The sequence below is a fragment of the Pelmatolapia mariae genome, linkage group LG7 (assembly GCF_036321145.2).
Source record: "Pelmatolapia mariae isolate MD_Pm_ZW linkage group LG7, Pm_UMD_F_2, whole genome shotgun sequence".
NCBI lineage: Eukaryota > Metazoa > Chordata > Actinopteri > Cichliformes > Cichlidae > Pelmatolapia > Pelmatolapia mariae.
Window position 1 is genome coordinate 52,897,389 of NC_086233.1, and position 26,164 is coordinate 52,923,552.

At 38.9% G+C, this 26,164-nt stretch overlaps 1 protein-coding gene across 2 annotated transcripts; it reads right to left on the reverse strand.

Annotated features, from left to right (window-relative positions):
• Positions 1 to 588: 588 nt before the first annotated feature.
• rasgrf1 (Ras protein specific guanine nucleotide releasing factor 1) lies at positions 589 to 25,997 on the reverse strand. Of its 2 annotated transcripts, none has more exons than XM_063479689.1 (27): positions 25,278 to 25,997; positions 20,792 to 20,898; positions 20,424 to 20,571; positions 18,112 to 18,204; positions 17,784 to 18,037; positions 15,487 to 15,566; positions 15,179 to 15,372; positions 13,448 to 13,557; positions 13,036 to 13,154; positions 12,430 to 12,590; positions 11,692 to 11,755; positions 11,279 to 11,421; positions 11,097 to 11,179; positions 10,763 to 11,011; positions 8,957 to 9,327; positions 8,732 to 8,851; positions 7,203 to 7,373; positions 7,014 to 7,120; positions 6,685 to 6,797; positions 6,510 to 6,579; positions 5,732 to 5,835; positions 5,564 to 5,648; positions 5,269 to 5,466; positions 5,103 to 5,182; positions 4,886 to 5,003; positions 4,736 to 4,804; positions 589 to 3,366 (listed from the first exon to the last, which is right to left on the reverse strand). In XM_063479689.1, the coding sequence occupies exons 1-27, from the start codon at positions 25,551 to 25,553 to the stop codon at positions 3,274 to 3,276; spliced, it is 3,780 nt and encodes a 1,259-aa protein (XP_063335759.1). In that variant the 5' UTR covers positions 25,554 to 25,997; the 3' UTR covers positions 589 to 3,273. The 2 variants fall into 2 exon arrangements, with proteins under 2 accessions (XP_063335759.1, XP_063335761.1); XM_063479691.1 differs by having other exon boundaries at positions 6,519 to 6,579; positions 25,278 to 25,996.
• Between the last annotated feature and the right edge of the window lie 167 nt (positions 25,998 to 26,164).

Genomic DNA, 26,164 nt, shown 5'->3' on the forward strand with positions numbered 1-26,164 from the left:
TTATAGCATGAGCATGCTATGAAGCATGTTTCCTCCTTTTTAATCTGTATTTGAATATTTTTTAATGTGTCTACATTTAAGAATGTCGCTACAAGGGCATATTTTGGTGAAATAATATGGTTTGTATGACTTGAAGCAATAATTGTTTTAATAAATAAACAAGATAAACATAAGCCATCAAGTTCACTGCTAGAGTCAGTCCTGCGTTATTACCAAGTCTTTTGTGATGTTAATGAATGAAATAAGGAAATCGATAAAATCTAAGTAGACCAGGTATTAAGCTGGTCCCAGGTTTCATGAAAGTTATGATGTGATTGCAACTTGGATTTTAACATTTATTGAATCAGAAAACTATTTATGTCATTTTTAGTTTGTGCATTTGTGAAAATTCTAATTATGATCATAAATTGTTTTTCATATTAATTCCGGATTTTGCCGGATCACCGTAGGCCGCTGAGCACTGTTGCTTCCTAGGACAGAGAGCTGCTTATAAAGCTAAGAACTTTCAGACTGTATTTTATTTCATCATATTAGATGAGCATGTCAACTGATACAAGATCTACAAAAACACTTGAGACAAAATGCCCCTGAGATAAAATGAATTTATTATCAAGAGGTAACTGGGAAACATATTTTTGTTTATTTGTTGTTATGTTCTTCATCTTCTTTTAATCTTTTTTTTTCCTTACAAAACTGGGAATATTTCTTAAGCTGTGGAAACATGAGGGTTGAAAGATAATTTTCATACCATTGGGTATTGCTTACAGCAAAATGTTTATTTGTTTATATACCTTATAAGAGTATGTGCATTTATAAGTGTATACAGTATAAGTATATAGTATTATTCTGTCTGTGAAGGTGTTGCATGCCTACCACATTAGCTTCAAAAGTGTACTGTACATACATAGTAAAAATACATACAAATATTCACAGAATAAGCACTACGTTACTATATTCCTGCTAACAGAAATGGTTATAGACAGGATTACAGTATAAATGCAAAACACTTTGAATTGCTCTCCTACCTCTAAGTTATGGTTTCAAGACCACACTGTTGTAGCGTTTTGTGTTAAGCTTGTGATATAACTTTTTTGAGAGGATTACACTGTTCCACATTGAGAAATATGCCAGGTTGCATGTACAAAATGTACAGCGCATCTCAGTGAAGTGAATTAACAACAAAGTACAAAATACTTTCCCATGTTCATATAAAGAGCAGGTCACTCTCTCTTATACTACTACAAAAATAGTGTTTGAATGCTGCAGGCAGAGGTCATTCACATACATTTTATCATAGTTTTTAACAGCAATGCATATAACAGAGTGATATACAGTCATGTTCCACAATCACTGGAACAGCAAAAAGGACAGATTGTCTTTTGATTACAGAAGAGCAACAAACTTTTACTCTACAGAAGTAGAACCCGAACCTGAAGGTACAACACTTAACCACCGCGTGTGATTTTTTTTTCCATGAGTTTCAATTTAACAAGTCAAGACCAAAAATTTCAAGCATAAAGGGGGAAACTCTACTGGTGTACTTTAAGTGTAACAAAAATGCAGGTGACAAATCCGTCACCTTAAACCTCACAAACCTCACTTCTTTAACACTCTATGTTGTTACACAGCTTATAAGTGAACTCAGCAGACTTTAGGCACCTCGTGTGCCAACTGAGAAAGTGTATTATCCTATAGCTAAACTTAACTTAAAGAAGAGGTTCCCAACCTACGGATTGTTTATCATTACCAGCTTTAGAACATTTACTACTTGACAGAAAGAAGAAGAAGAAAAAAACTCTACAGGTAATTAAGTGTGTACAGATTGTGTCTGCACATCATGTCCCGTTTGTCACATTTGGTCTATATGTATCAGCTATATGTGTCAGTATAAATATGTAGACTGAGCTGATGGTTCTAGCAACAAGAGTGCGATTCTTCGCAGCTCAGCCTGAAATATTTTGGCACATCTCAGCACATTTGCTTCTGATTTAAATGATGTCCACAGGGTAAAGCTTACTCACATTAGTGATTTACATCAGTGGATGTTAATAAAATGTCTCAACAACAACAGAGGATAAACTGGTCCATTAACTTTCCAACTTTTAGAACAATATTTACAATTTTTGGTGAATACTTGATTGATTTTTGCAAAACCAATAACATTCCTGTAAGCTTTCAATATACGTTTAGTGCTAATTACTATTATTCCGATACTATGTCTTGCACTTTCCTTCTGTATATTACTGTACACTATTCTTATTGTATATATTGTATATCTTATATCTTATTCATCAGTTCCTCTGTCTCTCCTGCTGCTTTGAGCATGTACATGACAAAAGAATTTCCCTCGGGATAAATAAAGTTGTTCTTATTCTTATTCTTAATTAGAAAATGTGAGCATGCTAACAAGCTAAGCTACAGTGGTGAGCTTGTTGTTCAGTTAGCTTCGCAAATATAGCATGCAAATTTTAGCATTTAGCTCACAGAGTTGACCTTCCTGTGGACTGTATAAATTTTTCTCATTTAGCAAATAACTTCAACTTTTAACTTCAACCTTTACCTTCTATTCACTTTCATATCTGGTTGGACATACTGGACTGGTCCACAGTTACACTGTAGGAAAACATTCAGTGTGGTATAAGCACAGTTGGGAACCCCTGTCTTTAGAATAGTGAGCAGAAATGAAGAAACAAATCCTTCTTGTTTTGGTTCGGGAAGCACAGAGACACATATGCTTTGGATACCTTGCTGTCAATTGCACTGATCACTGTTCTCTATCTTTAATTATATTCTCTGTGCTCTTTTACCTGATTTTATGCAGTATTTTTTTTTGTTTTAGTTTTTTTTTTACAATGCTACATTGGTTGCAGAGAACTTCAGTCGTCAATAAAACTCAAGCCAAGAGAACAACAGCCAGCAACACGAGTGCTCTAAGTGCAAATTTGACACAGTATGGCATGATGCAAAATAATGTCATTGGTCACAGTAGAAGACACGGTTGCATGCAGCTAAAGTGACCTCTATTATTGTTCTTGAAATACTCATAGAAATAAAAAAAAAATCCTTCAAGCAGGTGTCATTTTGGAAATGGCAACAACAAAAATCATACACGGAAAAATATACACTAAAATGTTTTATGTTGTCAAACAACCTTAAACATCTACTGTACAGAGGAGCAAGATCTTAAGCATGTACAGCTATACAAATGTTGATGTGCATGTTAACTGATGTGTAATATTAACAAAGAAAATAATATGGAGGCCACCTTCCCCATCAGTTGGGCACTTTAGGCTCAATTCTGAGTGAGGCTTCATACATGCTTTCTTCATCCAGAACAGAGCTTTTGTCCAGCAGATACTGGGCTACCTAGAATATGGGGGGGAAAAAGCAAATTTAAGGACTTTTTATTTGATTATATTGATTATTTCCACAGTTTAAACAATACTAAATAGAAGCAAGTTACTAGTTGCAACCGTCAGTATCAGTATCACTATGTTTATACTGTAAATTTTGATTATGTGAACTAATGAGTTACTTTGGCCTGATTTTGATTTATTTGAATAATATAATACAAACAAGAACACAAAACATTAATCACTATTTGGGCAAAACAGTGCTATGCAATATATCTAAAAGGGTCCCAAGCACTCATAACTTATCTTTTTGAAGCATTTCCACCTTGAAAATTAAAAACTAACATCCCACGTTTTTGCTGTTATTTACCCGTGTCTTTCTAAAAATACTTTGCAAAGATATAGGGGAACTTAGCCTTTGCATTTACAAGATGCAATCAAACAGCAATGCCTATATGAAAGCAAAAAAATGCACCTCATTTAATTTTTTTTAACCTCTATTCAATGGTGTCTCCTTGCATGGCCATAAACTCCTTCCTGCTATTTTTTGTCCCACTTTATCCAACTTTTATTTGTGACTTCATCATTAAACTCAAATCTGTGCTGTGACCAAACACCAATTTTTAGAACACAGGAATTCATTCCTGCTTGTGGCTAACTCGCTGTACAATTCCTCCATTCTCCACACGCTTAATATCACATCATCTACAAAGAAAATTACAAAGTCAATATGATAAAAAGGGCACCTCAATGTCAACTATATATTTAATTTGTGTAATATACTGGGATATTTATATTTAGAGCTAGACTTATTCTGTTATAATTTGTAAGTTTGTATTATCAAATTTAAGTTAGTTATTTCCTGTTCTTACTGTCTTGGAGCAACTGTGACCACATAATTTCCTCAGAGATTAATAAAGTATTCTGTGTTCAGTGTTCATTCCCAAAAACGACACATTAGGTCAGGAGAGACCAAGAGCAATTTTTCTACATTTATGCTTTGTGCACTTTAAGAAGTTTTCTGTCAGTATTTTTAATGTTCTTAAAAATACACTACTTTCACTCTGTGTGTTTATACATCACTCTGCATTTAATCTCTATCTCCCTCCTCTCACCCCCAACTGATCACAGCAGATGGCTGCCCCTCCCTGATCCTGGTTCTGCTGGAAGTTTCTTCCTGTTAAAAGGAAGTTTTTTGTTTCCACTGTTGCCAAGTGCTTGCTTTGCCCAGGTTTAAATCAGGTACCACTGTTACTTTCTACAGGGCCAGTCTCTGAAATTTTTGATTGCAGCTCATATATTAGAAATAGCTTCTTCAAGTAGTCAGTGGTCAGAGAGGTTGGGAACTACTGCTCTGTGGTCTTTGCGATTAATTAATTTACCTTTGGTTGCAAGTCAATCTTATATGCTGTTTGTTGAAACTGTCTGATTTCTCTGATGATGTGAGAAATCTGGAAAAAAAGGGAAGCAAGGATGTCAGTGACACAAACTTAGCACTAGTCTTTCATATCAGGAATCGCCTAACATCTTACCATCCTCATCTTTGAGAAGTTGACCAAGTTGTCCTCGGTGTAGTTCGGCGTTCCCTCCTCAATGAAAGCCAGGTCAGTGAGGTACATCCCCAGATAGGGCACACAGGGAGGATCGCAACTAGAATTTAAAAAAAGAGAGAATAAAAACCACTTATCATCCACTTGTGCTGCTTGTTTGCTTTGTTGATCCAGTCTGAAACTATGTCCTTGAACTCACTTCTTCAAAGCCTCTCTGAGGTTTTTGAACCTCCCCTCTGATGAGACCAGCTTCTGCAGTTTGTCAATCAGTGCTTTAGTCTAGAAAAAAATGGTGATAATGAACAAGTTCAGTGACAATACCATGCACTTCAGGGACTAGCAGCAATGCATATAGAGACACAAACCTGCTTGGAAACTTTGAGCCAAGTTTTCTTGAGGCGGAAAACAGAGCTGCGGTTTAGTGATGAGGTGATCTCGAGAACAGCGTTGTAGTTATGTAGACAACGGCAGATATCGGCCACAGCTACCCATTTTTCGATGACTGCTACCCGGGTTACAACATCATCACAGCGGAGGATCTCCGTGGCAATAAGGTTGCTCATCTGACAAAAAAAAGAGAAACAAGTAGTTTAGACTTCATGTTACGTTTGGATAGAAGGGTTCGATATGTGATAAGAGGTCTTTTTGACTGGAGCGTACGTCATTGAAGTGCTTCGTTGTCCTCATGATATACGGTGTCTTCTCATTTTTGTCATTCTTCATCCAGCCTTGGCCAAAGAATTCCCTGCGAGGCAAACCAACAAAGAAGAAGTGAAGCATGTATTGGTGTGTTCGTGCTTCCTGGCTGTGTGGTGTGATGACACTCACTCGTATGGAATGACCTTGAACACCAGGTGGTCCAACAGAGTGAGCTGCTCTGCAATTTCCATTGCTGAGTGATTCTCGAAGGTCTCAGCTTTCCCTCCTCCAACCTGCAAGACACAAACAGTCCAAAAAAACATTAAAACAGATCCCAAATGATCCAAATTAGCTAACTTGACTTTAGTTTGTTTAAACATGACAATAAATAATCTACCAAACTAGGTATTTCTGTAGGTTTTGATGCACCTTAGCCTCTAAATCTTTTTTTTCTTTTTTTAACTTTTACATCTTCAATTTGTCAGATGCTGGTAAAATGACTTTTAATTAGACTGAAATGTGCTATTGACTGTCTAATTTTCATAAAAGTTTCTGTGATCAAGGACAGCAAAATATATGCAAACGAAATCTTTAACTGTTTTATTGTTTTTCAATATTTATTTTTGAATTTGTCATCTTTTCAGGCAGAAAAAACCCCCCATCTAGCTGATAGTATTATAATAAATATATTAGATTACACTTCCTGCACCTGTATCTAAAAATACTTTGTGGCATTTGTGAAATCACTGCTTGTCACTCTTGAACAACATTTACATATGTGCAAATTCACGCACCGTCAAGATTCCAGTCTAGTGAATCCCATCTGCTAACTATCGCATAATGCATTACTTGTTTGCTGTATTTATGTCTCATAACTGATCAAAAATATTCAGCATCTATTATAATGGGAGCAGCCAAGTGAGCAGAGGATTGGTTTCAAATAGAGCCACGAACAGCAGCTACTCACTTCACTTACCAGTTGTGTCACGTCTTCTATCGCGATCTGATTGTCACCGTGATCTTCCTGAGTTATAGTCCTGAGTGACATGAAAAAGAAGGTCAACCTCTGAAAGATGTACAGCTTAATGACCCAGTAAAATGCCTTTTAATCCCTCTTTCACTCAAACAGCACTCAGCGGTACCTGATGATGTTGGCTGCCGCTTTCCTCTCCTGGGTCAACAGCTCAGGGTCATGCATCACTTCCTCCAAGAAGGCAATAACCTTCGTTTTCAGCTCATTGTTGCTCTCAAAGTCCTAGAGAGGCACAGACAGCACACACGGATGATAGAAAACTGTAGATTTTGTCATTGATCATCACTGATTATGAGGTTAGTTTTGAATTTGTTTTATTCTCTGTGGATAATATTCTCAAATTTTTATTAAGTTATTTTCCAAAACAATTTCTTTCCTCTGTTAAGGAGAAAATATGCCAGGATGCTGTGTTAACATCTCTGCTATGAAATGCGTTACCGGAGAGTGTTTGGACACCCAGTGCCGAAGCACATTCAGGACTCTGTTGGTTGCCGCTCGTCTGATCACAAACTCTTTGTCTCCATTTCTCTGATCTGTTGGAAAACCTGCAAGAAAATACATTAAATAAGAGGCACCGAAGGAGAATAAAGTTTAGAGAATTGCCCAACACTTTCTTGGTGAATATACCTGTACTGGCAAGGGACATCCGTCTATATTTTTCCTTGGTAGGGGTACCTTCATTGGCTCCAGCAGTAGCAATAGCAAAGGCGGAGGCAGCAGATAGAGCACTGCGGTTGTTGTCCAGCTCTCGACATGATGACATCACCATGCCGTTGTTGTAGGAAAACAGGGAAAACTCTACACACAAGGACAGTTTAAAAAATACAAGCTGTAAATGTATATTTATTATTATAACACAATATACACATAAAGCTGGATGGCCTGTTTTTTCATTTCACAAACCTCCACTAGGGAGCACTGCAGGCCAATGCAAAAGTTCCCCTCCAGACTTTCCTTTACAAGAGGCTTTGATATTCAAGATGGTTGCAGCTAAATATAGCCACTAAATATCAGCATAACAGAGGAATCAACAGATTCTCTGCACTCCTCGATGTATAAATCCTGGGAACACGGATCATAGGCTGCTAATAATCCTACACATTGCCTCACTATTCCAGTTATTTCACATATTCCAGATAAGGCTTCGTTTTAAAAACTTATATTGTATAATTCTGTCATAAGATTTGAAAGGCAAAGATAATCTTGGCTCCAGTGAAACAGCCTCATTACTGGGGGCGGTAGGGAAAACACGCTGTCAGTGTAGTTGCTATGACACAAGTTTCCCTAACACCTACTGAAGCCAAGCGTTGGCTTTCCCCACATATTCATAACCATCGAACGACTGATATTTCATGTTACTTATGTTCCACAGTGACATATTTTTTTTCAGATAGAAATATGACAGCATATGGCTAAACGGGGTTATTTAAAGAGTAAAACAATTCATCATTCTCCTACAGATGGTAAAATATGCTTGACGGCAAGTATTGTCAGCTGCAAGGGTTTTTTTTGTCAAGTGCCATCTGTCTATCTGCAAGGTTACACAAAAACAGTTAATCAACATTTTATGAAATTTGGTCAAGACATGGAGCCTGTGCTGAGGAAGAAGCTGATAAAAACTGTTGTGGATCTAGATTACTTAAAAAAAAAAAGAAGCAACAAGTCATTACCTTTGGCAGAATTTTCTTTCTCTGAGTAACTCTGCAGTTTTTTTAATCTGTCTGTGTAATCAAACGTATTTTGCTCTAGTTCTTTAGTTCTTAAGACTCTATGTGAATAGTTTTGCATGATTCAAAACTCAAGATAATCTTTTTTTATATAGGATAAATAAGGGCCTTGGTGCTGCCCCTCTGTTGATGCTCTTTCTGAAAGAAGCCAGTTTAGCTCTGCTTACTTTAATTCAACTTTCTTCTGATTGGCTGCTGATTTTAAACAGAAGGTTTTAACAGCAGGCGAGTGTGGTACATGTGCTCTCATTGAAACAGAATTTTGTGTGTTTTGTATTTTGACACAAGTATTATTTGTGCACATCCTGATCTCATTATTTAGAAATGTAGCTAGGTTAAATACAAGTATTTCCCAGTGTAACAGTATAAAGTGATTTATAAGCTCGACATTTCATTTTAAATCATGTACAAGACTAAGATACAATCTACCTGAGGAGTTTTTGCATTTGATATTTTTTGGTGTAGTTGGAGATTTGGTAGGAGAAGCTTCTGGATCCCCGTCATCGCTCTGGTTTTGATCATTATCACTTTCTTCTCGTACAGAGAGATCTGTATCGTAACAAGCAAACAGTAGTAAGTATTAAGCTCTTTTAAAGACATTATTGTAGCAAAGCAGAGTTCAAATTGTACTCTAAATGGCTACAAGTCACCCACCTTGTTTGCATGCTGAGGGGTCGTCCACCTTTTCCTTCTTGTCTTCTCCCTCATCAGAGATTTTGCTCGCGATCGGGCTGGACACATACAGTTTGTTGATGTCCAAGGTGGTCTTGCTGAATGGAGACATGGAGGAATACATGCTTGCATAGCCATTTGAGGAGCAGCTAAGGGCAGCCAGGTCAAGAGCTTTGCCCCCAGTGATGATGGGGATATTGAGAGAGAGCTTGCGACGGCGGTTGGGGGATGAGTTCTTGGCAATAGCGAGAGGAGGAGGGGAGGAGAACTTTCTGCTAGCCCTGGGGGAGCTGGGTGGCTCGCCATAAAGAAGTTTATTATTTTGACTGCTGGCAAAGAATAACTCCAGTGACCTGCATCAGGGGAGGATATAAACATTAGACGTTAGGGCACGTATTTATTTATTTGGTTAAGTATGCTCTATATTTTAAGAGCTTAGCTAAACAAACAGAACCTCTGAAATAATTTATGCAAACCAAGTCAGCCCTGCAACCAGAAGTCTCTTTTCAACTATGTCTCGGCTGACTGCAGTGTTTCAGAAAACCCTCTCCCACTCCCTGCCAGCCTCCTGGCGACCTCACAGGTTCCCATAAATAGCACAGTGAGCGATAGTGCGCATGGACACTGCTGACACAAGCAGCCAAGAGTAGGTGTCTCTCAGTGACATGACAAGCGCCACGGGAGAGCATAATGCAGGGTGTGGATATAGAGAGCCCTGATCTGAGCTCCACAGCAGGGCCCTTACTCTAGGCATGCAGAGCAGAGAGTTAGCACCAGTGCAATCTTTTGCAGGAGGGTGGGGTCCTGCAGCACTGAGGCTGATTGCCATAGAGTGACAGAGCCCGGCTGAGACACTCCCACACAAGCAGGATGGACTGGACCAATACACACCGATATGTACATAACATACAGTGAAACAGAGTCACCATAGCCTTGTAGCAGTGCCACATCTGCTAAGTCTCTGTGTTTGGATTTAACCAATAAAACAAGCTCTATATATACACACGCTAAGCCCAAAAGATCAATAGACTTAATCGTTTCAGTGTCACATACAGCGTCTATGTACTTAAACACAGAGAAACAAATACCCATGAACACTACACGCATACTGCACCCTCTACATGTCCAGCCTCTAACTCATGATCAAATTTAAATTTGCACCATACAATGAAAGCAACTATAACCACTACTGTCAAGTTTAAAAGATTATTGAAAAATAATTAATTATGGGGTACCTTACTGACTGAGTTTGCACTTAGGAGGATGTGCGTGAAACAACAAAACAAACACAGCAAACCACCAAGCTCCATGCTCATTTACCACGAGACCACTGGAAAATATGAACATTTGGATGTTGCTTGGACTGCTTTTTAAAGTCAGTGACTCCTAAGTTGCAATATATATATTGTTAACTGTGTAAAAGTATAGTTTATAAATTTTGCAACACAACCCAGCAATTAAGAAAAAAAATGCAGCACCCATCTCATCAAATTGGTCAATATCTTTTTATAGTTTTCCTATCGTGTTTTGTGTAATTTCATGAAATTCTTTGAATAAAACAAACAAAAAAATTTCTGTATAAAAACCACAGAACTTTTGTTCCTATATGTGCCTCACATTGATTAGAGGATGACAAAGCTTCACATCCTAATAAATCAATCTCATCTTTATGCAGGCTGGCAAGGTGTGGAGGGATGCCACACACTTCAAATAAGATTTGTTTGTCTGTGGTAAGCGCTGTCAACAACCTTGCAGCATTCAAGTCTATCCAAATGTAAAGTGACTGACCGGGCAGGAATGGCACTGATGGGTTTCTTGTAGATGGTGATGAGTTTATCCAGCACCACATCAGCAGTGGTGAACACACGATAGGAATGCAGGAAAGTGTTGAGGAAGTCGATTGAAAGGAAACGGAGATCAGTAAGTCTCTCGAGCAGACGCTCCACGCTGGCGTAGCGGATCTGCAGCACCTTGCAGGAGTTCATCATCTTACTGAAACGGATGTCCACATCATCACAGTACAGACTTGAATCTGACCTGTTAAGAAAACAGATACAAATCAAAAAAAAAAAGAAAAAAAAGGGAGAAGCTTCACCAAGTTACATGTAAAGAAGCAGCTTACTTGATCATCTGCGGCACTGTGACTTTGGAGTTGTCTTCAAAGGCGTTCATCATCAGGCCATTGCAGCGGATGTTGTCTATGCACTGCAGGACACATGCAGTTGAAGTACAGAAATAGGACAGAGGAAATGTTAGTGATTTCTGTAACTGACTGCTGGAAGACTGTGATGTGCGTTGACGTGCCTGGCTGATGTCACTAGTCCATGCAGACTTCTCCTGCCTTGAGGAGGCTACCAGGATGACTGTGAATGACTGGCTGTCCTTTGGCTCCACAACAATCTTGAAGTCCAGGTGCTCCATGTCCTGACCACTCTTGTCTGATTTTGCTTTGAGGCAAACACAAAGACTTTTTGTCATTTTCCTTATATATTTCATTTATAGCCAGTAAAGACATAAACATGTTTTATGTGATTGTACAGTGCCAGATCTTTACCCAAAACAAGTAGTGCACTTCATAGTACTGCCTGCCTTTACTGGAGCATTATTTTTCATTTGTTCTAATAAAGCTAGCATCCTCTAGTATTCATCAGTTATTTAAACCATGAAACAGAGTACATATGAAGCACATTTCTATAAGAAAATATTTAAACGCTCACACTCATCATCTGTCCCCTCAGGATCTTCCACAAGAGTGCAGTCTATAAGCGAAACTACTCCGTTCTGCAAACAGCATACAATACACATGTAGATGTAGTAAATGTAGTGCATACATAAAAAAATCAGTTCCATCAGCATAAAAATATGTGTCATTCATATATAGAGGTGATAAATGTCCTCATCCTCATCCTATTCTCCAAAGTATCCTTAACTTCAGCTTGGCAAAACACACAAAGCCTTCAAAAAGGTACATTTGATGCTATTTAGGGCATCTTTACTTTTAGTTTATCCTTTCAGAATATTTAGGTTTAAGTTTAAATACATAAAAGGAAGTTTGTTTTTATTCCAAATATTTAAGCTGGACAAAGAAGGGTTTTAGATATCATCTGGATCTCTTATATGGGCAAACCTTATCACTAAAAATGAAGACTTCATAAATGCTGCATAAAGAAGCAACAGCTTTGAATGATTATTGTGGAAAAACCACAGAAGGTATTAAAAGAAGGGTTCCGTTTCATAAAAATCTGGCAAATTATTATGTAAAATATTTGAAAACCTCTCAGTAAATGTTTGGGATGGGGGGTTTGCTAATCTCACACATGTTAATGAGCCTACAGTATCTGAGCAAATGTAGTGAATATTTCATCTAGTGTTGCTTAATTCATTTATTTTAGGTCAGGTGTCCCAGACTTTTGCAGAAAGGTTGTGATGCTGCCAGCTCAGCAGCTCAGGCCCACCTTGGTAAGATGAAGCTTTCCCCCAGACCCCCTGGTGCAGATGATTAAATGCTTGGAGAAGAGAAAGCACTGCCTCTCCCCTTCTTTCTTTAGAGACAGAGAACCCAGTCGCCCACGGGTGATCTTGCCCTTCTCGCTCATTGGCACCTGGATGAGGGACCCTTTATGTAGAAAAAAAGAGTGCGTCCAAACAGAATGAAGGAGCAAAGAAGAGACACATGTAGATACAAAAATGAAAAGGCACATTCCTCTGTACATGACTATATGTACAGAGGAAAAATAATCTACCACGTCTCTTTTCTCTTTTCTTATCCATCACGGCCTGTTGGGGACATTTGACATTTACAGTTCCAGATTCATCATCAGTTTGCCACAGACCCGTCTAATTACACTTAGAAATTAAAAGCTCTTATAGTGAGGAGTACGTGTTGTTCCCCAGAGAGAGACCGAGAGGAGGAGAGAGCCACCCCTGTGCCACGCTGCACAATAAAGTGCCGGAAATGTAAAATCTGGCTGTCAGAAATGTGGAGGGACAGGAAACCTCTCTCTGTTGTGACCCTGCTGTCTGCTGGGATCCAAAGTACAACACTTAAAGATGAGAGTTACCTTGTCTTACAAACGTCTGGCTGGTGTCAAGGAGAATCTCGCAGCCCTCTACAATCATGCGCTCTATTGCCAAGTTTTTCCTGATGTTCTCGGTCTCGCTCACTTCATCATGCATTATTCTAAGAAAGCAAAAAACAACACAAAAAAGCGCCTTTTTGTCATTCTCATTTGGAGATTATACATCAAATAGAAAAAAAATTAAGCTTCATAAGCTGAAATTGGGTCTTTATATATTTGGTTAAATAAAAAATGTATCTGTTTATATTTACAGTTAATATCTCTTCATGCTTTTTTGGTTATTCTAAAAAAAATTCAACAGCTTTTAGACTGATCTATTATTTGTATTCATATGAATTAAAAAGACGTCACTCTCATATAAGATACCACGCCCATCTGGGGCTATGGGTTATACCTGGAAAGCTCCTCCAGCTTAGATTTGGCATAGTCCAGACTATTTCTCTCTACATGTTCATGGGGCGTGTGGGCCAGCAGCTCATGGAGAGTAAGGATGTAGCGAGGAATCTGGAGAGGCAGAACAGAAAGCAGCAGGAGAGTCGTGCTCACTTGCGAGATCTTTCATGTGCACAGCACAAGCGTACAAACACAGGGATAAATATGTGCCAGCACAATGAGAAGAAGATCAGTAGAGAGCGCAATCTACACTCATCAGCAAAATTTATTATCAACACAGCACAGCCTGCAGCAGGCCCCAGCAGAGTGGACTGTTGGGGAAAATGCGTGCCTTGCCAGAAAGGAGCGTGAGCTCCGAGACCAACAATTTTTATAGACATGAAAACATAATCAAGATATCCTGAAACACTGCAGACGAATGCCTGCTAATTCTTTTGTTAATGAGCAATGCTACAATATGCATATTTGAAGCCAAATTCTGTCTGAGCCACAATGTCCAGTAAACAGGCCAGATAATATTAATGAAAACAGTGGTTTAGCTCAAGTGGAAATCAGTCAAATCCGGTTACACAGCTTTTAATAAATGCCACTGCCTCTTCAGAATGTAGTCACACCTGTTTCATGTGTTGCACACTTTACTGTAAGCACTCAGTGCAGCATTTTGAACATTTGGCAGCCATTACAGCTTTAGAGAAGCCAAATCCCTCCTGGATGTGAGCAATTTTGCCAATTCTTCGTGGGTGACCCTCTCAAGTTTCTGCAGAGTGGATGAAAAGTGCACACGAACTACCATCTTCAGGTCCTTCTAAAGATGTTATACTGGGTTGAATTCTAGCGAGAGACAGTCAGAGACTTGGCCTGATGTCACTCCAGTATTGTTTTGGCTGCTTTGCTTCAGGTCATTCTAACACTGAAAGGTGACCCGTTGAACCAGTTTCACATCACTTGTACTAGCAGTTTTTCTTCAAGGACCTCGCTGTATGTGACTGCACTCAACATTCCCAGTTCTGACTGTATTTTTTTTAATCTTTGACTGTGAAGACTGTGCTTCACTGCAGGATGGAATAAGACAGATCAGAGACTTGCAGATGATATGTAGGTGATCACCTTTTTTTGGCCTCATCACTAAAAAAATCAATCATTTCAATCTGTAGCAGGTGGACTAATCAGGTTTTAAACATATTTACATAATTATTAAAACATTTTTACCACAGTTTGGAGTACCAGCATAAAAAGGGTCTAACTTCTATTCTAAAGGGGGATTTCAGTTATTACTCTTTAAGATCACCCACTAAGAACGTGCTTTTACTTTGTAATTAAGTATTTCTTAGAGATTAACAGGGATAAATACTGTACCAGTTTTATAGGTGACACATAGGAACAGTCTACATCATAAAGAAAAGGAGAAAAGATTAACATTTTGCCTTTTAGAGTTTTAGTGATGACCCTTTTGTTTACATTTGACTCACAGGCAGTGCAACCGCAAAACAAAGTGGCCGACTGCTTTGCAAACCGCTACAGCTGGGCATCATTGGCATAGCAAAAGGCATCTAGTTTTAGGTTGGTGAAATATATGGCTCAAGGGTGACATTTATATAAGGAGAAAAGAACTTGGCTCAAGCTGCGAGAGCACAAAATTAACAACAAAAGCTAGCTCCAGGCTGCACCTATGCAGCAAACAAATGGGCCTGCCTTTATTTCTTGTGAATATCAGTGAGACAAATGAGCTAACCTGGAACATAGGGTAGGTAAGAAAGGTCTCCAGGGTCCTTTCCTCACAGTCGGGCTTGGCCTCATACTGCTTCAGCAATTTATCAAAGTCTCGGTTCTGCTTGCAATGTGCCAGGATCTGCAGGCTGTACTGGTGGTTCCTCACAAACTCCTGGTAGATGTTCAGCATGGGCAGCAAGATGTCGAACAGGTCAGCTGCGGACACATCAAACTTTTTTTAATCACATTTCATCACGTGCACTCTGACAAACATCTGAATGAGTGCATTATGAATAAAGTAATGAAATTCAACAAAGACATGACTCTTACCAAGGACTAATGTTGGCCAGCTTGCTATTCTGGCTTTCAGGCCCTGGTAAAAGATCTGATGTAGAAACATGATGGTTTCACTGAAATAAAGTAGAGATTGAAAAAAACATTTATTAGGGAAACTAATCTCAGACTACAAAGATTTTAAGAGTAATAATTCTGCGAATTTGGATGTGGATGAGGTAAGGTAAGGAAGGATAAGGCTAATTTTAATCTGAGCAGTTATTACGTTTGACTACATATTTAAAGAGATCCATTTATGTCTTGAAATGACCATAAAAAAATAACAGTTCTAAAAACAATCACAGAAATTTAGTTGTCTTTAAATACCAGTGTACTGTTTAGAAGTTGCATTGTTCATAGGTATAAATAATTAATAACTAGGGTATCCATGATGTGCCAGGTGTAAGCTGTACAGGGCTTGAAGAGGTGTGACTGTTATCCTCTGTCATCCAAGGTGTTTATCAAAAGTAAACATTAATGATCCAAATTCTATGAGGAATAACTCTTCCTCAAACCAGGCATGGTGCTTCTGCCTCTGTAATCTGCATTTATCATTATTGTATTTACATTTATAATTCTTGTTTTAGACCACTGATAATATCCAGAGGCCCAAACCTCTCTTTACTGCTCAGCATGTCGCTCTGAGCCAGTATACACACTGCATTTATTTGATCTCATTCTATTAGTTGGGGCGTTGTACTGTGCACTTTGACTTTTATTGCTTACAGTGTTTAAACAACACACTGAACCAGTATTTACTTTAACAGACTTGTTATCAGGATTACTGCTAACAAATAAGATGTCTACATAATCTGTTACAATATTATTACACATTAAATGTACGGAGATCTGCTTTGAAGATTCAAACCAATACACAGGGAGTATGTAGCTCTTTACAAGTTGTTGCAAGCTGCTCACTTATAAAACACAAATTCAGGCACTTGAGGTTACCAGTATATTAATGCAGATGATATTCCATTTTAAAATTTAAAAAAGTATCATAATGCTTCAGATGCATCATTCTGCATTAGATTTAAAACTTATGCATGGCAAAACGCTCACACCTAATGTAATCTATTAAAAGATATCTATGCATGAATATGCAGAATATGTAGAGAAGGGGCAGGAATTGTGGTACCTGATCCTTCTGGTTTTTGTTTGTGGCCTGAATTCTATAGACCAATGAGCAGGCTTTAGCTGAACAGATGAGACAATAGCTTCAAAGAGTTTTTTTTAAGGTCTACCAGCTAAAGCCACATGAACTGCCCCATGTCTGCATTTGCAATAACAGGTAATCTGAGTGTATTATAACGCAAATTCAGATTTGTGCCAAAATGATGACCAGAACTGCACAGTGCTTCCTCATCAGCATAACCAGTGTCTCAGCAGTGCCTTTCCTCTCAACTCGGCACAAGCCTGACTGGATGATGCCAAGAAATTACCAAACAGGTGCAGAAACAAAAAACAAATAGACACAAGGAAAATTCTATGAAAGCTGTGTTTGCCCGAGTGCTCGTTTGAGGTCAGTGTGAAAGAAAAGTCTTTTTTGTCTGATTTTATTTTGTTTTTTGTTGTTTAGTAAAAAAGCTTTGGTTGCCATAAAAACCACAAAAAAGTAAAAGCTATGGCCAGGGAGCGGATGCATCCACTCAGGAGGGCGATCGAACCCTGCACTGTTCAACATCATCAGTACATTTCCCTGGAATCACTCACTTTTAATAAAGATAAAGTGTGCTGTGAACTTCTGGGTTTTTTATGAAAATTTGTACATAAGACAATGAATTTTTTTAATTACCTCATCACTTAAGCAAACAATTGAAATTTCTCTTTCCTTGTGTATCTGCATTGTGAACAAATTTAAAGGTATTACACCAAATTTTGTTACTTTGTATACAGTCATTATTGTATCATATTTGACTTTAGCTTCTGTATCATATAACAGAGATAACCCTAAAGGTGTACCAGCTTAAGGGCATTTGTGTTGACACCATTATTTTCGAATAGCAAGTTTGGTGCAGTTCATAATTTGGGACACATACCTGTAACCCATCACAGTCAACTTAATTATTAGGATATACTGTACTTGCAACAAACACTGGAGCATTCATACACATATTTCATTTTTGGTACCAGATTTTAAATGCAAATAGTTTCTCTGATAATACAACAATCATCAGGTTTTGCATTATTATCTGGTTGCCAGTATGCTGTACTTCACTGTGAAGTGAAGGCTTATATGTATGTGTCCTTGTGATTATGTTCTTTATCTAGAGAAGAACTCTGGATGAGCCAACCTGTTGAGGAATATGCTGCTGACATCATCGTGGGTGATGGGAGGCTTCTTAGAGCTGGCGGCCATGCGCAGCGGCCTCAAGAAGTTGTTCACCAGAATATGAAGCTGCTGGACGTACTCTGCCTCTGAGTCCAACATGCTGAACACCACCTGGTTCCTCTTCCTCATGCTCTCTGCATGAGGTGAGCGGATATAATCCTGGATGATGGTTTTCCACTTCCTCCTGCAAATCCAGCCTCGCAGAAAGCTCTGGACCTGCAATAGACCGTGCATTCTCAGAACATGAAAATGCATGAAATCAAGGCAGAAGTTCAGACTGCTTGCTTTACCTTTTTGATCTTCTTAATTTCAGAGTCATCGTCAGTTGGAGCGGCTGCAGGGCTGGCATGGATCTTCTCGTTGTCTTTGAGCAGCCCAGCAATCTGTCACGGAAGCAACCACAAAAAAGACCAGTCATTCCCACTTACACACTCCTCTTCTTCTCACTTACTGTAACAGCATGTAAACAAAGTGACTGAATCGACAGGACAGGACCTGTCAGCACTGTCAACACTAAAACATTAGCCTGACTAAACTAGCTGTGTTCACTTGGCTGCTCCTCTGTAGCGTTGATTAATATTTATTTACATCGGTCATAATGTTGATCATTTTAATGCAATATGTATCAGTCAAACTGTCCTGTGTGTATGCTGACTGGGCGGTAGATAGAGTGCCAAAAAAATAAAACAGAAAAAACCCAGACTCGACTTTGTAGACAGAGAGAGTTAATTGTCATTGAATTTCATAGTAGAGATGCAACATAAAGCATAGTCCATGCATATTCAGGGCCTAATTCAATTTCAAGCATCACATTTGCACATTAAAGTAAAAGGACTATTGGATCTGAAGAATACAGCTGGGGACATGGCCCTACTGGAGGCATTGTTCCTGAAAGGAGATGCAAAGTGAAGAGAGGTTGGCCTGAACATGAGTCTTCTCTGTGACAGGGGGCGTGCTTTCATTTCTGTCCTCTCACACTAGTCTCCGCATGTGAGACAAACAGAACAATAATCAGAATAATCCATCGTTTTCCCACTGGCTCAGCTGTTATTTGTTGAGCTGGCAGGTCGGAGCGAGGATAGAAAGCAGACAAATTTTTGGAAAGGAATGAGAGTGCAAAGTAAGAATCAGTTATAATATAGTCCTATTGTGCCAGGATGTCTATTTACAGCAGGTCTGACTGATATTTTGTGTGACTGCCACACATTTGCCTGACGATGGAAAAGCCTGTAATCCTGGGCTATTTGTGATCCAGACAGAGTTACAAAATCCTGGATATTTTAACAATGCTCCCTTTAGTGTTGAGGGTGCTGGTAAGGTCATAAAAAGCCCCAAACTGTCCAAACAGTTACTCCTGAGAGGGGACATGTGTAGCTTATTTAGATCTACTATAAATTTTTAGTTCTCATATTAAAGATAGGTAATCAATAATTATTTTTAAACATTTAATATTTAGATGCCATACATGATATTGAAACAATAATAGGAGCAGGTAACAGCAAGGAAATGAGTTTTAGCTCATAATTGAGTATATTTTAGGTCTTAATGCATGAATATTATACTCTAAAAACTAGAAGTAATGTAAATAATTGAAAGTAGTACTTATGATATGCCCTGTACAATTAACAGTTTCAGATGTTGATGAAACACAATGGCTTTGACCTATTTTCTGTCATATATGTTGTGACAGTGGTGAATACTCACAATATGCATGACACTGAAGTCTCAAGTATGAGCCCATGAGCCAAAACCCCCTGGTTTGAGACTGCTCTAAATGTTCAGTTTTTATAATCGTTGCTCGTACGATGTCATGCTCAGCCGCAAAAGTGCCGCTTAAATCTTTAGTTTATGAGGGACAGCCAATCAGAAAAAAGCTGTCTTAAAGCAGGGGGTCTCAAACAGTGGAGGGCAGACCACACTGGCCACCAAATACAAAGTGAAACTAATGTGACTGATGTGAATATATTTTAAGGAACTGTCAAGAATTTGCTGATGCTATTGTGCTGAAATTAGATTAGATTAGATGAAGATTAGATGAAACTTTATTAATCTCTCGGGTGGGTTCCTCCAGGAAATTCAGTTTCCAGTAGCACAGCACCGACAGAAGTTGCATGTTACAGATACAATAAAGGGGAATGATAGTAAGGATATAAGCATAAATATACCATATATACACATATACACATTTATAAATACAGAATATATAATATGGAATATATAATATGGATAAATAGGGATATGGATAAATCGGAATACATATTTATTAATTAAAATAAATGTGTACCTTTATTTTAATAAAATCCAACATTGATCCATTTTTGCTAGGGTGAACTAGGGGGCATGACCCAGTATATCATAAATAGGGATTACTGTAACTGTGAATCACGCCTAGCAGAGTCCAAGAATAAAATAATGTAATTGAAAATGAATACAGGAGATGTTCTTTAAGGACTCTACTGGAATAAATGAATTTAGCTGACGGTGCGTTTTGGTTTGACTGAGGAGGATGAGCAAAGTGGAGGGGGTTAGCATGTATGACCGAGTATTTGTTTACATTCCTACTCTTGAGAAGTACTAAGAATGAAATCACAGTGAATATTACCTCTGACTTGAGCCTTTCAATCTCTATTTCCCCATCCTCTATCTGTTGTCGAAGTTGCTTAGCAACTGTTTTCTCCGTCTCCACAATCTGAAGCAGATGAAGATACTTCTGCATGAGAGCCTCATGCTCTGTAGCCAAGTTTCTGTAACTGTAAAAACATGAAAACACACAAACCACATGGCTTTGTATATCAGCTGGAGCGATGAATGTCATCTAACTGCACACTGTCTCGTCTCACTAAATAAATCAAGAAAGCAACGAGGACTTTCTTATGAATAAAGCGTTATTCCGTGAAGTTTTTAAAATTTTAACCACACTTTTGAAACTTTTACTAATTTACCATCTGATATGCCTTTGCATGGCTTTACCTGGCGTGTGATATGGCAGCCACCCATTCATCGCAGTCTTTTACATCCTCCGTGCGCAACTCAAGGGCCTTTTGGTTTTCGTGGTTGAAGCTGACTGTGAAATAGTACTGAAACAAAAAGCGAGGAGAGGGTGAGGAGCTCCGGTTAGAACCAACACACAACAACAATGCACATGCTGCGCACAGGAAGGAGCACTCGTTATCAGATACCTTTCGGATAAATCTGTTATATATAGTAGCATGACTGAAGCTTCTCCTCTGCTTTGTTTGTTTCACTGCCTCGCTGCTGCAGACATCAAGTGGGTGATTTAAAAACCACACAGAGCCTGGGGAAGCCACATCTTCCTCGCCCACCAGTGCAGTTGATGGAGCACACTGAGGGAAGCCTCCCCCAGCTCAGTTCCTGGGATGCCTCTGGTTCCCAGGAGGAAATGCCACAAGACATGGAGGCTGGAGCCACGGCCAATTACATAACTGTGCAATACCTGTTTCCTAGCAACTCCAGTCATTGTGAACAGTTGTTCACAGCTGTTTTTTTCACTGTCACTTGATTTTAGATCACCATTCTCCCTTTCACGCTGTACTGGTTGTGACTGGTGAAATGAAGAGCTTTTGTGCTTTTTGTTTTGTTACAGATCCTGAATTCTGCTTGTTAAAAAGTTAATACTTCTGGCTGTCTTTACGTGACTCCTCTGTTAGCCAGCTTCCCTAGCCTTTATACAAAAAAACTACAATAAAAGGGGATTGTATATTACTACTTAGAATATCTCAGATACCTCTGAGTACCACTTATCAATTAGAGTAACCACTATTCAGCCACTACTTTTTGCTACTACTCTATTTAACAGCAATTTACTGTGTATAAAATTGCATCTATTCTTATGTTTACCCAGCAAAGTATTTCAGCTACATCCCTGTACTTTTATCTAGCCATTTCAACTGCTAATTCAGTTACATATCAGTTTAAATGTAATTTTAGCTAACTAGCTTCTGTTTATCATTTATGTTTACCCAGTGTTTAAGTTTGTCCTGTTAGCAAACTATTTCAACTTCTACTAGCACTAGCAGCTAACTATGGAAGCTTGTTTCTGCCACTATTTTTGTTCTGTTAATACAAAAAAAAGTTTTAAAAAAGACCTAAAATACTGAGATAACCTAAATTTCAGCTTAGCTCTGCCTGACATTCATTCGGTCTGTCTTTCTTTTTTTATTTTAATGGCAGAAAAAATCTAGCATAATTATCAGTCTATTGTTCAAGAATTTATTTTCCAGCTTGATGCATGCTCAATCATCCAGGTAAGTAAATCTCCAAAAGTTGATTCTGTTCATCTGGATGTAGCGTTTTTGTGGGAGAAACGTTTCGTCACTCATCCAAGTGACAAAACATTTCTCCCACAAAAACGCCACAAAACGCTACGTCCAGATGAACAGAATCAACTTTTGGAAATTTACTTTGCAGTTTATTTGTAATTTAAGGCTAACAATTAATACTTTAGCAATTTTCCTCAATATTTCAACCATGTATCATCTTTTTGTATATTAGTCATCTATCGTAATCATTAATATCTAGTCTATCTTATACTGGTTATCCGTTTGTCTAATTTTAGCTAACTTGTCTGCTTAAACCTGCTTAGATCCTCTTAATTAATTAATTTCCAGTTTGTCCAGTTTGTCCACACCTATCCCTGATTGCTGCATAACTATCCACAGTGGGCATTTGTTGAATATCACTAGCTTGTTTGCAGTATTCAAATATACAATATATCCAAACACAAATGAACAGTTAGGATACAATGGAAACATCTGCTTCATCAGCTGAAAGAATTATGGTAGTATCACAGGATATGTTTAATTGCTAATATTTATGTGTTTTTATTTAAATGCGATTGTAAAACTGAACTTATAATAGATTATTTTAACACTTCAAGAGAATCTGTACACAATACTAAAATTCAGAATCAGCTGCTTGTACAGCTTACCTGTAAACACTTGTTTAGATGAGAGTTTATTATATAAAATCAACATCACAATTCAGTTAATTGAACTGTCATCATTCTTCTGAACTGTTCCAGCCACGCTGAGTCTGACCAGACTCTTAATCTTTGGCCTGCAGATGTTCAACAGGCACCTATCAACATGCAGCTGATCATTATTCACGGCTGACTGCTCTTTCATCTTCACATTCATTAGGTATTCATCCTACCGTCAAAGAAAATCTATTTCTGGCAGAGAGGCATGCATGTTGTTGTAGTTTTCCCTCATGATCTATCTAAGAATGTCTGGTGTGAAGTCATGTTAAGCATTTTGTATTTATTCTGATTTATGTTCATGTCCCAGTCAGGCACCTTTAAATATTGTTACTGATCTAAACAGGTATGAGATGAGATACAGCACTAAGGCTTGTCTATCATTTACTTTCAGCTGTATACAGATAAGTTAATTTAGATACGGATTTGCAGCTCACTTCTCAGTCCTGCTGTGTGACGTACATAAGTGAGTGGTAAATAATTAATTAGGCATTTTGCGATAAATTATAGAATATTTTTTACACCGAGTTACTTCTGACTGACAAGCAGCTTTATTGCAGAAATATTTTGTTAATGTATACCCATTAGACTGAAGAGTTAGAACTCAACCTTCTTTCAGCTTCATGACGAGTTTTAATTACAAACACCACTGACCCCAGAATGTCTTTTCTTAATCAGATCCCCTGATTTACATTACAGTTTAGATCCTGCCGTCAGAGGCTGCCTGTGATACTGGTTGATGCGATGCTGTTACCCAGTGTGAGCAAGCTGTGTTTTCTATAATTGGACCCTGACCCCTCCAAGGTACTGCGAGGAACAAATTTAGCTCAGATAGCGCTCACATTAATAGGAGAGATGAGACACACTGCTTCTCTCCTCGCTGTTACCCCGCCTCTTCTAACTGCATCATTCTTTAGGATGCAAATAAGGGTTGCCATAGAAACCTCGGGCTCAAACGCATTATCATTTTCACACTAACTGCATTTCAGGATAAATGTAATGTGGGGATTATGGCAGGTTGCTAAAATGTTGCCATTAAACCACAAATCTATAGGTAAGGTTAGGCGATGCAGGTGATTTCTCCTGATTAAAATATTTGTATACAATGAGAAACAACGCTTCAGATATCAGATATTAGTGCACCCCATATTGCTGCACTGTGCAAACAGGATTCACAGGAATCAGAGATGGTATCTGTCTGCGAGCTTGCAGTCATATTTAAATCAGCACAATAGTCGTAAAAGAGCACTGCTGACATTGTTTTTTTAATCTTTAAGGAGGGTTTTTTCTTTCTTTGGGGTGCTTTTAAAGCAACTGTGCAAGCACAACATTTACCAGTGTGCATGCATTCTGCTTTGTCAGCACAAGGGCAGCTGTTCACAGGAAGAGCCTGGACTCACATTGGATTGCAGCCCTACCTACAGAGTCAGGCACAGAGCCTGGAGTGAGCAAAGGAAAGCCGACAGCATTGGAGCATCGTGTTCCTCGACTGTTTAATCACAATAACGGTGTTAACAAGCCTGCTAACCTTTCCACTCTAAAATAATTGAACAAGGAGCCAGAGGAAATCAAGCAGGATTAAATAAATATTTCATCTGCAGTTATCTGGACTCAAATTTGAAAAATCTTATGCCCTACTTCAGAGTGAAAGGCTCTGGTAAAATATGACATCTGTCACCTGACAGGCAAATGTAACCTCCAGCATTACACTAAACCATTTCATTCAGGTCACAGAGATCAGTGCTGACTGATCACGGGCACCCTGCTGTTTCCTGACCCTTATGTGTAATTTCAAAATATTACCACAAGATGGAAACCTTGAGGCCACAACTTTTATTTTTAATTTTTATTTTTTGCACGTTTTATTGGATGGGGCATTAGGTAGGATATAGCACTCTCCGCCCTGAAACGTCAAAAACATGATGACTGGAAGTCAAAAAGCAAAATATGAGACCAACCAAAAATGCAAATGCATCGTTTTCACGAGGCTAGAAATCCATTTGCATTTCATGCACTCATGCACCGCTGAACTACCCTACAAGCCCCCCCCCCCCCCCCCTTTTTTTTCTTTTTTTAGGTCGAGCGCAGGTTTGGTGCAACCCAAAGCAAAACACTGCACCACATTGCTTACTGCCAGGGCTGCCGTAACATCATTAGGTGTTAATATTGTTACCTCATCATTAATGTCATGCATGGATTACATAACGTGCAATACAGCAAACCTCATGCTATTCTGCTGCACTGGATTTGAGGTCATCATGCGATGCGATATATGAAGAATGAATGTATAAGAGAAGCGCTTGGGGAGTTCAGAGGCATCCGAGAAAAGAAAAAATAATAATGCATGTATTGCTGCACCTCACTGGTGTTTAAAGCTGGAAGTCTGCAAAACAATAAAGCAGAAAAAGACGGTGCGTGTGTATCTGTTTGTGCGTGAGCGCACGCGCACGCTCTCCGTACCTGCTTTTCCAAACACTCCTTGGCTGACAGCGAAGGTTTCGGTGAAGGCGCCCTGTCGCATGTGCATCCCTCCAACAGGTATAATCCCGAGGGTCGAGAACTGGACTCGTTCTCAAAATAAAAGAGCATATTCTGTAACAAAGCGAACCACTTTGTGTGCCATTTCGTGTTGTCTGAGCTCTTTTTGCTCAAGCACCCTCGTCTTGTACCATCCTTCTTTGCCAAAAGCCCCAGGTAGGTGACATGACCATCATTAAGTCGTATTCCCTTCTGCATTTTGATGAGGACACTTCAGATGCGCAAGGTGGATCGGTCGTTACATCCTTCTGAAGTCGCTCCGGGGGAAAAAATCAAATAAAGACAGGCAAGATGTTGACTTTCTCAATGCGGACCTCTAGCAGCAGGCTTGTCCACTCTGTCCGACGCATTCACCGTGTTGGCATTTAACTAAACAAAACAAAACGAGGAGCACAAGTCCAGCATCCTAAAATCTTTTGTCATACTCCGAGCGCTTTGAAGGTCCACATTATCCGATGGTGTGTGTGGGGGGGGGAAGATGAGGTAAAAAGGTAAAAAAAAAAAAAAAACAGTCTCAGACTGAACGATAAGAGGAAAAGGGGTTCGAGGTTTGTCCTTTTCTCACATGAAATATCCAGAAACCAGTAGGCTTGGTGCTCAGCTAGGCAGTACTGGGTGAAGTCACGTGACGCATGCTTGGGAAAGCAGATTTCAGGTCCCTGGACAGGGACGTCTCGACGAGATGCCGCATAAGTTGGGTTTCGTCTCAAGACGATCAAGGAGGCCCAACGGAGAGGAAAATGGAAAATACGAAGCTTTCAAAACAGAACAACAACTTTAGAGGAGAGCAGCCGTTTAGGCTGCAGATG